General features: G+C 39.1%; 1 protein-coding gene across 3 annotated transcripts in view; it reads right to left on the minus strand.

Moving 5' to 3' along the window:
- tox3 (TOX high mobility group box family member 3) overlaps positions 1 to 14,430 on the minus strand; it is a 116,871-nt gene that overhangs the window by 16,070 nt on the left and 86,371 nt on the right. For all 3 annotated transcript variants that reach the window (XM_048606081.1, XM_048606080.1, XM_048606082.1), the window contains exons 3-4: positions 13,053 to 13,304; positions 209 to 478 (exon numbers count right to left, since the gene is read on the minus strand). In XM_048606081.1, the coding sequence (XP_048462038.1) occupies positions 209 to 478; positions 13,053 to 13,304 (522 nt within the window). The remainder of the gene's footprint in view (positions 1 to 208; positions 479 to 13,052; positions 13,305 to 14,430) is intronic.

Consider the following 14,430-nt stretch of genomic DNA (forward strand, 5'->3'; position numbering starts at 1 on the left):
GTAACTGTACATTCTTCAGTATAACTGCAAGAATTATCCCTTCAAAATATCAGCCTAAATACTATTCTCTGCTAAGACTAATGCGACTTTACCTTTCATACAATAGAGATGATTAAAAATTGAGAACATATGCATGAAATTCCAGAAGAACAATTTGAATTAATTACATGTCCTATGTATTTTGATTTTAAGTAAGCAAACAACATACCCTGTTGAATTCCTCAGCATCATCGTCATTTACTGAACTAGAAGGCGATGGCGTAGCTGACTTGCTGGCAGGGGGTGAGGGCGAATTGTGGGGCACATTACCACCTCCTAAATTCAATCCTAGTTGTGCACTGAGCTGTGATTGGTTAATGGTGGTCAGCTGATTATGTTGAATCATTCCTGCTTGGTTAACATCAGCCATATGAACAACAGGCCGCATACCCATGCTCGGATCATGGTGGTACTGGGGAACTTGTGCTTGTCCCAGGTCCTGCATCGACAGGAGGAGAAAACAGGTTCAGATTTATGTTGACTAGACACAGAACTTCAAGACAAAATGATGAGGTCGCTCCCTTTTCATCATTTCCTGAGGAATTATCTAGTAACCTAATGTGATTGGAGGGATTCATCACAAGTTGAGACAATAGACCATTCCATTGACACAATGGAAAATCAATAAAATGAAAGTCAAACTAATTCCACTTTGCCAGAGGATAAACCTCTACAATAGCGATCACTCTGCAGCTGAAATTAGGAGAAGGATGTGGAAGTTTGCAGGATAAGATTGAATAGCAGATGCAGAAATACTGAGGAGTTTGAGGATTGAGAGCATCCCACATTATATGGGGAAGATAGGGACAGGTCAACCTGAAAAGCTTTCACTCATTCGATGACTTTGTGCTTATTTATAGAAGCTAGATCATGATCAGTAATGCATTCTGATCAATTTTTCCACAAGTAAGCCTGAGTTATGATCAATTTCACTGGTGAAGATATCTCTCATGTAATTTGTGACCCATAAATGAGATTGACCCTATAATTCTTGAGCAAGATTGTCACTTTTTACCTTGAGTTGTCTAATAAATACAAATAATGATCTCATGTCAGTGTTGCTAATGGCATGATCTGTTTATAACATTTATGGCATAATAAGTTTTCAATTGTAAAATACCCATAATTTAAGTAAAGCAACAAAATCATTGGAAGTTACTTTGTGATTCTCAGTGGAAATTCCGCATTAACAAATTAGCTTCCAAGCAGAAACTGCATGATGGGGTAGGGCTTTGTTTACACATGTTTGAACCCAGTCCAGAGTAACTGAATGAAACCTCTCTGTGCTGCTTAGCCCATGTTCACAAAAACTGCCTGTAGCCTCACACTAATTTGTGCTAAATTGTCCATGTCACTCACAGAGCCCAAAGGATAGCTGAAAATGTGCACCACTGCAATAAAGAATACATATCACAGGGTACTGTCAATATACTTGATTCAGAAAGAGCTTTACTGACCTCTGGGACAAAGTAGTAACGGATTCTGATTACTGTAAAAAGTGAGGAAATTACTTTTCTCTCTCTGGCTAAGATAAGCATAAAATGTAATGAAAACTGTAAAGGTAAATACAATCCAAATATCTACATAATTTCTAGTTCAATCCTAGTGAGACACACCACCTTAAAGCCAGTTCTTGCTTTGGTCTTTATCAATATATATTGCTTCAGTTAAGCAGATGATTTGGTTTAATCTGGTGAAATACTAAGCAGTCTGACTGCCATGGTAATTTTTGGCACAAATAAAAATGGGAAATTAGAAATGCAGCATTTGGATTCATGCTTGACTGCCACATTCATTTTTTGGAAGATTCACGGGTCTCTTCTGTAGAAACAGGAATTTTTGCCAATACAGTCTGGTTTCTTAATACAACTGCTTCTGCAGAACGGCACAAACATTCTACCTCAAGGTAGGTAGTGGAAGCCAGGGAATTTCCCAACAGCACATCCTTCTCAACATCAGGTGCATCAAGAGACAGGATTTATATTTCAGGGGTATGGATGCAAAAAGGAATTAGGTCCAATGGCCTTAAAAACAATGTGGGGACAGCCAGAGGGGCTGACAGTGGCACATTGTGTGCTTTGTCCCAGTGTAATAAAGCAGTAAAACTCGAAACTCATCCTCATCTTCCCTACCCTTTTGTCCTCCACATACTCCTCATGCCCCTTCCCTGCCTCGAGATACTCCTCCACTCACCTTGTCCATGGTCCCTCCTGCACTTCAAGCCAAGTTTCCCCACATATCCTCTCAGATGCCCAGGTAAACCTATGCCACTCCATCGAAAAAAAGACCCACATATCCTGCATGCTAATATATGCCCCCTTCATGTACCTCCACATATCCTCCAGCCAAACTGCATCAAAGGGAAATATTGCTTCATTCACAGATTTTTTTCTCTTTATTATTGTATCAAATTGCTCCATATTTACTTCAACAAGATAAGGGAGGTATTAAGTATTTATAATTTCTGTTATTAACACTGAAGGTTGGAGTAAAATCATCACTTTTTAGAAACTTATGAATGAATGGCTGTTGTTAAAGCTTTTTCCAGACATGCCTTGTTACTACAAGGTGCATTGGTTCTGTAGACCATACACTAAGTGAATGGGCATAGGAATTGCATTTGTTTACCTGAAGGGTAGAAATACTATGAGAAAGGAGCATAGAATTAGAATTAGCTTTACTATCACATGTATTCAAATGAGTACAATTTATAGTTTACAAGTCACCACTTACGGCACCATCTTAGGTACAATGGTACCTGGGGACAGATTCTTATGTATAAATTTTTAGGGAAAATAGGGAAAAAGAAATAAATAAAAAGCCCAGCATTATTGATCACAGGAATAAATTAGAGAAATAAAGAAATAAGAGTTCAGAATAACAGTCCTTCCAACCCAGTCCACGCTGGCACCCAGCCTCTAGTCCATGCCGGGCTTTGACTCCAGACCGCGCCAGGCTTCACATCAAGGATCTTGAGGCCAGAAGTCTATGCTGAGGCCATGCCAGGCCGAGAGGATGCCATGCTAGGTCTGCGCTGAGGCTGAGACTTCGAGTCCAGGCTGAGGCCGGGAGTTCAGGATATCGCCAAGAAAGAAGGAAGACAAAAAAAAGACAGAAAAAGAGAGAAAAAGCTGAAGAGTCCTACTTTGCTACTATCTTTGAATAGCTTTGCAATGGAAGGTATGAAGCACTGGGGAATGGGTGAGGCATATAAGTTGGCAAGTGTTGGGATGGCTACAACATTTTGAATTTACCTTCCAAAAGCTCAGTGACAACAGACTATGATGAACAATTCATTGTATCGTTATTAACCTAGAAAATGGTGCCATCAAGTTAAAAAAAGGATCACCTTTACAAGTGCTGATATAACACACCAGCTAGGTGTCTGTGGTATTCAACAGGAGGTTTTCTTGCTCAAGTCTGATCTGATGCATGAGATTTCCTGGGGTCAGAATCAAAGCTGAAGATTCCCAAGACAACACCTTCCTGCCTGTGTATTATGGTGCTATGAACTTTGCTGAGTCTGCTTGAATATAGGATAGAACATACACAGAGATGGTGATGGTGGTGTCTGGTATGTTGTCCGTAAGGTACATTTCTGAGAGTATGACTACATCAGGCTGTTACTTGACTCGTCTTTGAGACAGCTCTCCCAATTTAGGCATAAAGCTCCAGATGTTAATAATGAGGTCTTTGCAGGGTTGCTGGGGCTGTGTTTGCCATTGTCATTTTTGATGCCTAGGGCAGTACCTAGTGCTTGGCAGTAGGTCAGATTCCATTCTTTTCCTTAGGCTTTGCAGCATCTTGGTACTTGCTGGGCCATTTCAGTGCGCAGTTAAGAGTCAACCATATTGCCATGGTTCTGGAGTCACACATTGGCCAAACTAGGAAAGGATGGCAGATTTCCTTCCCTAAAGGACCTAGTATGTGCAAAGTGTGGATTATCAATCGAAACCATGAATACAATTTTTGTGGTACAACAACTGTTAGAATTAAGCTATGCTATGTTCCCTGAAATAACCTAAAACAAATTCTGAAACTCTTCAGTCATTTAAGTTACGTGTTTATGACATTTAAAGCAGTCATTTCCAATAACTATCATTGTATCTTTTCTGCCTAATGATTTTGCTGTGCATAAATGAATCACTCATTTCCATCATACATGTTTACTTCTTTAAATGTCAAATTGTGGAAAATATTGGAATTAGAGAATGCAAGCCATTTTACTTCCTGTCACAATCATTGCACCGTAATGGAAAATTCCATAGGTAATCTTCATTTGATAGCCATGAGAAGATAAACAACTGTGCAGTGAACACTTTATTCAAAAGAACAAAATGTTCCAGACATTAAACATTTTAATGATGCATAAAATAACTACTTCACTTGCAGCTCTGTAAACAAGATTGTTAATTCGCTCAATTGATTAAAAAACCTGGATTGATTTTGAGATTACATAGAGCGTTTATATAAAAAGAAAAGGATATCTGGAGTGGTCATAGAAGTTACATTGCTACAAATCACAAAAATAACAACAGAAAAAACATCATGGACATGTTTACTATGAAGTAAAATACACAAATAATTGCTTGATTCACACTGATCATGTGCAAATACTTTCCTTTCAAGCTTAATTGAATATTCACTAAACAGGGTCTCGCAGACATGTATAATTATGCACCAATATGTTTGATATATAAAGCAATTTCTTTGTAGTGAGCTATTAGTGATTTCAATTCACATGTTCAATCAAAGCACAGATTACAATCTTGTCTGCCTTGCCACAGGAAAGTGCAGAATTTTGGCTGACAGAGGGGGATTTGAACTCAAACTGCGGTATACCAGTCCACACAAGTATGAAGGAACATTCTAAATATCAGATACACCAGCAAATTGCATCCTTAATTGTTTAGCATACATACAAAAGCAAAATCTAGTGCTTTAACTGAATAATAAATAAGGGACATAGGATGAGGCATTTTCCTTTGGCATTCACTGTTCCTTCAGAGTTAATATCAGAATTCATTAAAACTAACTTTACATAACATACAGCAGAGTCCCATAGCATTTTTGAGTCAAAACTGGAAAGACTGTTAACAAGTTCAATTTTCATTCAATCAGCAATAGTGCTCTCTGAAATGTTTCATTGCAGAAGAGGAATAAAATAATCTATATGGTAATTATGAGGATGAATCCCCCAGCAACTTTCACTAACATGAAAGGTCAACTCTATTCAGATATTTTATCAGCCCTCTGCACATACTCCTGTTCTGGCAATTTATATGTGAACTGTGTTTTATTTTTTTTTCCCATTCACAACTACCTGCAGAATTAAGCTCTTAAACCAAATGAGAAAAATGAAATTCTGAATGCTAGCAAAGCCTATAATAGTGCAGAGATAAATCGCTCAGCTGTTGCCCCTCAAGCCTCTTGGGCTGAAGATTTTTCGTAGTGCACTGTGGGTATTCAGAACTTGTTCAACATGATTTCATTTCATTTCTGGCACAGCCTGAGAAAACTAAATTACAGAATCAATCATACAGAAGGTCAGAGTGAGACTTCATTACAAGTATTGCATGCTTGCATGAATATCTTTCATTTCTGACTGACCCAATATGTCACTATAGCTGTCTAGTAAAAATTCCACTTTCTGAAACTGATGTACTACAGAAATCGTTGCTATTCAGTGGACTGGACAGATTACGGAAAGGTGTTAAAAGAATGTGCTGAAACACCACCTATAGATTCAAGGAAGCGTCTCAAGATGGCTATAGAATTATTAAATAACAATAAAATAATGTGAAAATAGAATTATCAATAGGCTCTTAAATTAAATTTAAATTTCATATTAAAAACATTGCCTTTGATGCACAAAATGTGTGATTTATGGGATTTTACCCATCAAAAACATTTTTAATCCATTGTAAGGAATGATGCCAGTTTGACACAAATATTAGGAATTACAAGTTATGATCTCCAACATTATGCCTGTATTGGTTAATGGATGTGCGTAATTGCATTACAAAATAACAATCCAATCAAGAATTTCACATTACGCTAAAATTACAAGTGAAGCCAAAGTGGTTTATATTCAGCATCAAAACTTTTCAGATTACATGACTGTCTGCTTTTTATTTTTACATACAGCTTTTATCGCTTTGATTATAAATTGGTTAATAAAAGTTTTCAAAGATATTTTCTTAACATTGTAATTCAGTTTAGGTATGAAAGTCTGCCAATGTACTTGAATTTAAAATTGCCTCCATGTGAAACTGGGCAAATATTGATGATTTTACGATGGAGGGTTCAGTATAAATTGAATTGTGTGCCGAGGCTTCAAATATCATTTTTCCCATAGAAAATCATACAAAGTTCATTAGAGTGCATAATTCATGCTGCAATGTGAAAGAGAGATGCCGTTTATTTTACTTCAATTAATATTAACATTATAATATTTTTATCTTATGAATTTAAACAGTAAAAAGGAAACTGTATGTGATGTAAAACACCATTTATATCCTTTATTTTCCCTAAACAAGGCCTCGATATGTCATATCCATCACCAGGTAAGAAAGAGCATTTAAGGCTACATTCTTCTTCATGATCACGGTGAATGCTGCCTAGCGAAGAGCGGATGAGAGATGTTGCAGGGTAAGTTGACCATTCAGTTCCTCCCTTGAGGTGGGATAGTCTTCTTTAGACAGGTGTTCCACGCAGCTACACAGCCAAGAAATAATTGGGTTCACCAGAACTGCAGCTAACAATGCCGCGATTCTGCAATCAAATCTGTGGGAGAGATCAGCACAGCCTCTTACACATCAGTGTTTGGCTTTTGTTTTTGGGCTCTTTTGTCAGAATTGGGAAATGTAACACACATTTCTGAAAAGAATACCACAATATATTTTGTTTTCCACACCCTACACCAGCATTTTGTCATGAATTCTCTGAACGAGACTGCAATTTGGTGTCAATATGTGAACAATTTTCTACTGTGGAACACTGACAACCTGCAACTTGACCAAGAGTATCAAGCCACATTCACAACTGTCATGAAGATGACAGTTTTATCCAATCTTTCTGAACTAGACTGGAGACCTGATCCAAGAAGCACAAGAACAGTATAAAAGCTTGATGAATATCTACTCCAATTCTCCCATTATTTTATGTGGGCCAGCTATCATGGTTTTGAAAATTTGCCTGAAGTAATATTTATGGTAAATAAATAATGAAACCAGTAAAACAAATATATTGCTACCAATCTGTAAAATGTGACAGCGTTCCTGGAAAATGACATGCCACCTATTCATTTCTCCAATCAGATTCTAGGATTGATTCACAACGTACAGAAATTAGTCTCCTATTTTAGTGTATAATAAATTTGCTCAGCGGTGATTATTTCTACAGGACTGAAATTCTTCCATTGTCTGTCGTGAAAGCAAAATACTTCCTTGGAGCAGAAAGTGTCAATCATGGTGCGTGCAAATACTGAAAATCTTATATAAAAAGGAGGAAAAGTGTTTAATCTCTGAAAGCTAAATTATACGCATGTGGCACAAATCACCTCTCTCCCAAAATCTATAAATAACTATGACTGTGTTGTTAGTAGTTGAATAAGTGAATAGTCCTGTCTGTTGCCTCGAAGGAGCGTAGATTTTTTTTAATAAAATTGCAAACCCAGCATTCTGTTTCATCCACTTTTCGAATAAACATGTGTGCTGATAATGTTTATACTATTTTGCAACTTATCAAACAACATGACACATTCTTTTGAACAAGAAATCCAAAGAATGTTCTGCTTCATGGAATGGTTTACTGTACACCTCTGGTATATTACCCAAGGGAAATATAAAGGTGATGTATCAGTGCTACATTGCTGAAAGCCACTAACTTTCTTCTTTGAAGAGAAATAAAAATAGAAACAAAACCTATTTTAACATAAACCACCAGCATTTTACATGTTTTATTCAAAAGGTAGCAAAATAAGGATGTGTGCGCAAGTGGGACATTTCCTATTTTCACACAACCTGCCCACTTTTCCCCAACATCCTCAACACTCCTGCTGTTCGTGTTGCTCATTGCAATCATAGATGCTGCCAATGCTAACCCATGAAGATGTATAAATCGAGCAATGCCCATAAGAACATTTTTGTGGCCACTTATACACCCCACTCCATTCATCAGATGGAAAATTAGGTCCCAACTGCAAACAAAATGGACGGCAAATTTTAATGGCATTAAAGGGATGTGAAGTTGGACTGCTTGTGAAAGTGGAAGATAATCTGTGTTGTTTAAATTGCTATGGCAATCAGGTAACCTAGTGCCACGCTGATCTGGGATGTTTCACTCTCAGCATGCACAGCTGAGTGAGTGTTAGCAGGTTGAAAAGCAGTGGGATGAAACTTGGATGGGTTCCACAATGGGTGTGTAATCTGCTCCATCAGATTATTGTGGAAACAGTGAAGGTGAAAAATACCAGCTCCTCCCTCCCTCCCTCCCTCCCTCTCCCAAAGACTTGTTGCATTTCTGGCATGGTGGCTATCTCATGTGGCTGGCAAATTAGGCCAGAGAAATACCTTGCAGTTTCTCGCAGTCAATTTTTCCTTGATTTAAGATAGACTGCCAAAGGAAGGTATTTTCAATCAACACGTTCAGATATGTTAAGGCACCTTGGGAGCAGGCAGAACTTGAACTCAGGCCTTCTGGCACAGAGGTAGGGACACAACCACTGCACCATGAGACCCTTCATAAATTCACAATTCCGAGCACAGTTTTCCATTTACCAGAAATGTAACTAGGTGGATTTGAGTCTACGTAGGATTTCTAATCCTTTACCTTAACCACTAACGCTTTTTGGAATTTGGAATAGGCTTCTGTTTGACAGCATCTTTATCATTAATTGCACACTGTCTTGTCTTTGGGAATCTGTAGACCTGTAGTTGATTAATTCCCAAAATAAGTAACACGTTAGCATTATAACAATTGGACTGCAGAGTTTTGAGTGGTTCTGTGCAAGAAACTGGAAACAAAGTTGCACAAACAGCTGCCACAAATCCTGAATGCAAAGGCACCAATATTCACAATGATTTGAAGCATGTGGTGTATGCTTTTCAGAATATCAAAAGATAATAATGTTTCTTAGAATGCTACATTCCAGGGGCAGCTGTGTTGCATTTTATCTGAATGACTAAAACTCCATGTGAAGCACCTGCTTAAGTGCAAGCATTAGCTCTACACCCAAGCTCTCACTTACCAGCTCTGACTACAGTCTGCAAACACTAAACTGACAGCTGAAAACACATTTACAGTACAACTTAAAAAAAACAACCATGGCCTGCAGGTGATTCTGTTTGAACGAAAAAAAGAAACATGTCTAGGCATTGTTTGTAAAGCAAAGAGCCTCTATTTACAGGCCCCAATTAGTGGCAAGCACTGGGGTGGACTGGCGCTGAATTTCATGTGGTTGGCCAGCGTGCCAAGTCTGCAGCACCATTCACCCTCACGCCATTTACCCAGAGGAGAGACAAGGTGACAACAGAGATACCCACTGAAAGAGAGAGTGTCCAATTCAACTAATCATAGCTCTATGTTATCTTGTTCTATTTTAATTGTAATTGTTTAAAAAGAAATTGGAGAGGGGCACCTCACAATGAGGATGCCATCACTAATTAGATTTAACTATTTTATTGTAATGTTCACTGCTAAATAAATATGGACATTTTAAGGAAATTTGTACATATCGATATACTGGGAGTGGGGTTGGAGGCTGATCGTACACGGGGAAAACCAGAAGTTTGAGATTCCCTGCAATGGGGAGGAATTTTAATTTCACAAAGTGCAACCTTTGGTGCTGCAGGTGCCCCACCTTGAGAGCAGCCTGAATGAAAGGTTTAACATTTTCACTCAGATGCGGATCGATTTGGAAGAAACTATTGGACCAGCTAGATTGATGCTTCACCTTGGTGGGACTTGGGGTGGGTGGAAGTGGTCGAAACCCAGACTCTGGAGGCAGGAGGTGTGGGATGTTCAATTCCAGGGTGAGGGGTGTTATATACTGTGGGGTGGTCCAACCATGGTGGGGTGTATAGAGAATCAAGTGTGAGCATTCTTGTTCATCCTGGCCACAAGGAGCGCTGAAAGACATTTGACACAGATTCAAACACCACTGAGGCAGATTGAAGAATTTAATTCAATTAATAATTTAACTCTATTACCAGCACACCCTTGATGTGTATCAGTAGATGGTGGACAGCCTTTGGGGAGCCAGGAGGTGAGTTACTCACTGCAGTATTCCGAGCCTTTGACCTGTAGCCACTGCATTTATGTGGCAAGCCCAGCTGAGTTCCTGGTCAATGGTAATCCCCAGCATGCTGATAGTGGGTATTCAGTGATGGTAACTCCATTGTATGTCAAGGGACATTGTCTCTTATTGGTGATGATCATTGGCTGGCATTTGTGTGGCACAAATGTTACTTGCCACTTGTCAGTCCAAGCCTGAATGTTGTCCAAATCTTGTTGCATTTGGACTTGGACCTCATCAGTATCTGAGACATTGTGCAATCATCAGTGAACATCCCCACTTCTGATCTTATGATAAGGGGATAGTCATTGATGGTGCAGCTGAAGATGTTTGGGCCTACCCTGAGGAACTCCTTCAGAAATGTCCTGGAGTGGAGATGACTGAACTCCAACAACTACAACCATCTTCCTTTATAACTGGCATGACTTCAACCAGTGTGGAGTTTGCCCGCTGATACCCATTGATTCCAGTCTTGATAGGGCATCTTGAACACTCGGTTGAATACAGCCTTGATGTCAAGAGTTATCACGCTCACCTCACCTTTGGAATTCGGCTCTTTTATCCATGTTTGAGCAAAGGCTGCAATGGGGTCAGGTGCTGAGTAGCCTTGAATGGTTCTAGCAATGAGAAACTTCAGTTTTGAGTATAGATTGAAGCAGTTGGGACTGTTCTCTTTGAGAGAAGGCAAAGAGATGATTTGATAGAGCTTTTCAAAATGATGAGTGGGCTGGCTAGAATAGATAGAAGCTGTTCCTGCTCATTAAAGAAAATAAAATGAACAAGAGGGCTTAGATTTACAGTGACATGCAAACAAAATAAGGTGATGCGAGAAAATTTTTTTTTTTCCCCACACAGTGAGGAGCTTAAAGGGGTAGAACACATTGCCCAGAAATATGGTGGAAGGATGTTCAATTGAGGCATTCAATTGGATATTTATTTGGATAGAAATGGTGTGCAGGGATATGGGGAAAAGGCAGGAGATTGGCACTGGGTAATAGAACCAGCACAGTCATAATGGGCTGAATGGTCTCCTTATGTCCCAGAACAATTCTGTAGTTCTGTAATTCTGTATCCTTTGCTATTTTGCCATTTTGTTTTCAATAAGGAGTTAGATGTAGTTCTTAGGGTTAAAATGTGTCAAAGGGAATGGGGAGAAAGTGGAAACAGGGTAATAAGCTGGATTATTAGCCATGATCCAATTCAGTGGCAGAGCAGCTTGAAAAGCCAAATGGCCTACTCCTGCTCTTATTTTCTACGATTCTAATAAATCAAGATTATCAAGTTAGTCTCAGTAACGGTGACTGTGACAACTGTTCTTGGTTACTGTAAACCCCATCCGATTCACTTATGTCATTTGAGAAGGAAATCCATCATCCTTTGCTGCTCTGGCCTGCGTGTAATTTCAGATCCATAACAATCAGGTTAATTCTAAACCCGCTGAACTGGGGTTAGCGAACCACCCAGTTCAAAGGCAACTACGAATGGGTAACAAATGCTGTTATTGCTCACCAATGCCCACATCCTGTGAAAGAAAACATTAAGATATCTGAAGCTTCCAGCCTCATTAATATTTTGTTTCAAGATACATTGTATATATATGATGTTAAAATGATAACCTGGCTCCTGGGTGAGGATTGGCTACTAATCCTTGTCTCAGCTCTGCAAAACCCTGTGGTTGTCAAAGACTTTTGCCCATTTAACTTTTCTATCAACGTTCCAACTCCATTAACTCGCCCTCTCGCTCGGAAGAATAACTTCAACTTAAAACTGTAAGTCACTGTTTGTAGTTACACATTAGACTTCTATAATAACAACCTGGCTTAAAGCAAATCAAATTGTCATTAGCATTTAAAAGATTACGAAGCAGATATGAAATTGATCAGCCCATTTATAATTCACCAGTCTGGATTAACTTTTTATAAAGTCAGCCAAATCTTTGATTAAAGAGCTCGAAGTAAATCAACTGCTGCTTTGTTCACATTTCTTAGTAAATACACCGAGGCAGAATTTGTGTGTGAATTTTGAATCACTAAGTATTCCTGTATTTTTAATTTTCTTCCCTTTTCTTTGGGCTTTGTTTGGGTTTCCAGTATTCATGTTGTTTGAGCTTTGATAGGGAATTTCAGCAAGCAGATCGACCTTGGAATGCAAGAAGCTGAGTTGGATTAGACCTTCATTTGGCAGATGTCCACATCTATGCAGTTCCAGCATAGCAATCAATTGTGGAAGTCTTGCTTCTGCGCCTGACCCAGGGCACAAAGGTCACTTCTAGCACCTTATTACAGGACTGGCACCAACAGTGACTAAGGATTGAATCTGTGATCTAACTAGACTGTGCAGTTCATCTAATTATTGCCAAAACTTACTAAGCTACTAGTAGAGCTACAATTTGACCAGATCAACACATGTAGGTTTCTTTTGTTCACACAATGCTACAGACGGGAGAAAGAGGGGCTTTTTAAATAAATGCAGGAAATTATCATTAAAGACTAATCACATTAAACGCAGGTGAACATTGAAAGGGAATGCTGTATTTGTTCAAAATATATGCAAGTGTTGATGTGCATCTTAATGAATTGGAAATTTTGGATAGTATTCTGTATGGATGCATTTGTGATTCATGACTTAATATTCAACTATATTCAAAGCCATGGCTAATTCCTGCTAGAAATAAAAGCTTGTGTGTTCCACAGAGTTATATTAAAGTTTCACTCACCACAGACAAACCATTGCTGAGGAGTCCACCATCTTGGTCCAGAATACTTCTGGATATTGTGATGGAAGGCAGTTCCAGGCTTTGTGGGGGGAAATGGGGTGTGAATTCATTTCCTTGTGACTGCAACGGATCATTAAGGCCTTGAAAACCTGACACCACATCGGTTAGCCCCAGTGTGGGGTCTGTTTCTGGCGGCGGGGTTATAGGTGGAATCTCAAACTCTTCATCGCCAAGGCTTGGAGTGTGGAATGTCTGATGAGAGAACAGATTGGACACAATCACCATGCAATAGATAGTATGAGATTTAAAAGAAAAAAAAAAGAGAGAGAACATTAAACCTTCAGGCAGATTTATTAGTCCTTGACAAAACAGCACAGTATTACACTTCCACTCTAATAGCACTATCAATTAATAAAAGATAGAAGTTCTCATTGCAGGCTGAAATCAATGCACATCAGAAATTGCATCAAGCTGCACTTGTCTACAGTGAGATTTAACACAACTCAGAACAAAATCTTTTATGATATAATGGCTGCTCTTCACTTGCCAAGTGATGTATTTGGACAGGCAAAATGAGCAATCTTCCTTATCTGCTGCTTTAAATACCTGTTAAGTGATACTGTTTAACAAAATTTTAGGTTATCAACGCTTTTGAAAGTACAAGTGATGGGACATTAAGGTTGTATTGTAGCGTGAATTAGCTAGACTGTTATTATCTGTGCTTACTGGTCCTTTGTAGATTAATTCAACATATACCACTGAACCTGGGCAGGAAGTTTACAAAACAGCACTGTAAAAATTCATTGTTTATACATTCTGGTAATGGGTGACCCACGTTCTACCTGCACTGATTAGCAAGGCCGATAGGCTATTTATGCAATCAAATATAACAGCTCTGTTATTACTTACTACGCCTGGTCACTTGAGCTCACAATTGCTGAAAACTGCATGTTGTGTACAAAGCATCCTAAAATGCAACGGTGCCATCGCTTCAGACAAATGCACAAGGGGACAGAGTGGGAGCCTTATTGTGGAGACTTATACAGAATAAAACATCAGAAGGTAGAGACTGCAGACCAAACAGGTAGCGCTTTAAGGAAGGGAAAGGAGACACCAAGCTTGAGCCTGAGAAATGGAAGGAGAGCTTGATTGTCAGGGTGTAGAAATGTTTAAAAACAGACTGGGTAAAACCATAGACAACAAGGTGCAGGGCTGGATGAACACAGCAGGCCAAGCAGCATCATAGGAGCAGAGAGGCTGACGTTTCGGGCCTAGACCCTTCATCAGAAAAGGGGGAGGGGAAGGGGGTTCTGAAATAAATAGGGAGAGAGTGGGAGGCGGATAGAAGAGGGATAGAGGAGAGGATAGGTGGAGAGGA

The sequence above is a fragment of the Rhincodon typus genome, chromosome 15, assembly GCF_021869965.1.
Source record: "Rhincodon typus isolate 14 chromosome 15, sRhiTyp1.1, whole genome shotgun sequence".
NCBI classification, from domain to species: domain Eukaryota; kingdom Metazoa; phylum Chordata; class Chondrichthyes; order Orectolobiformes; family Rhincodontidae; genus Rhincodon; species Rhincodon typus.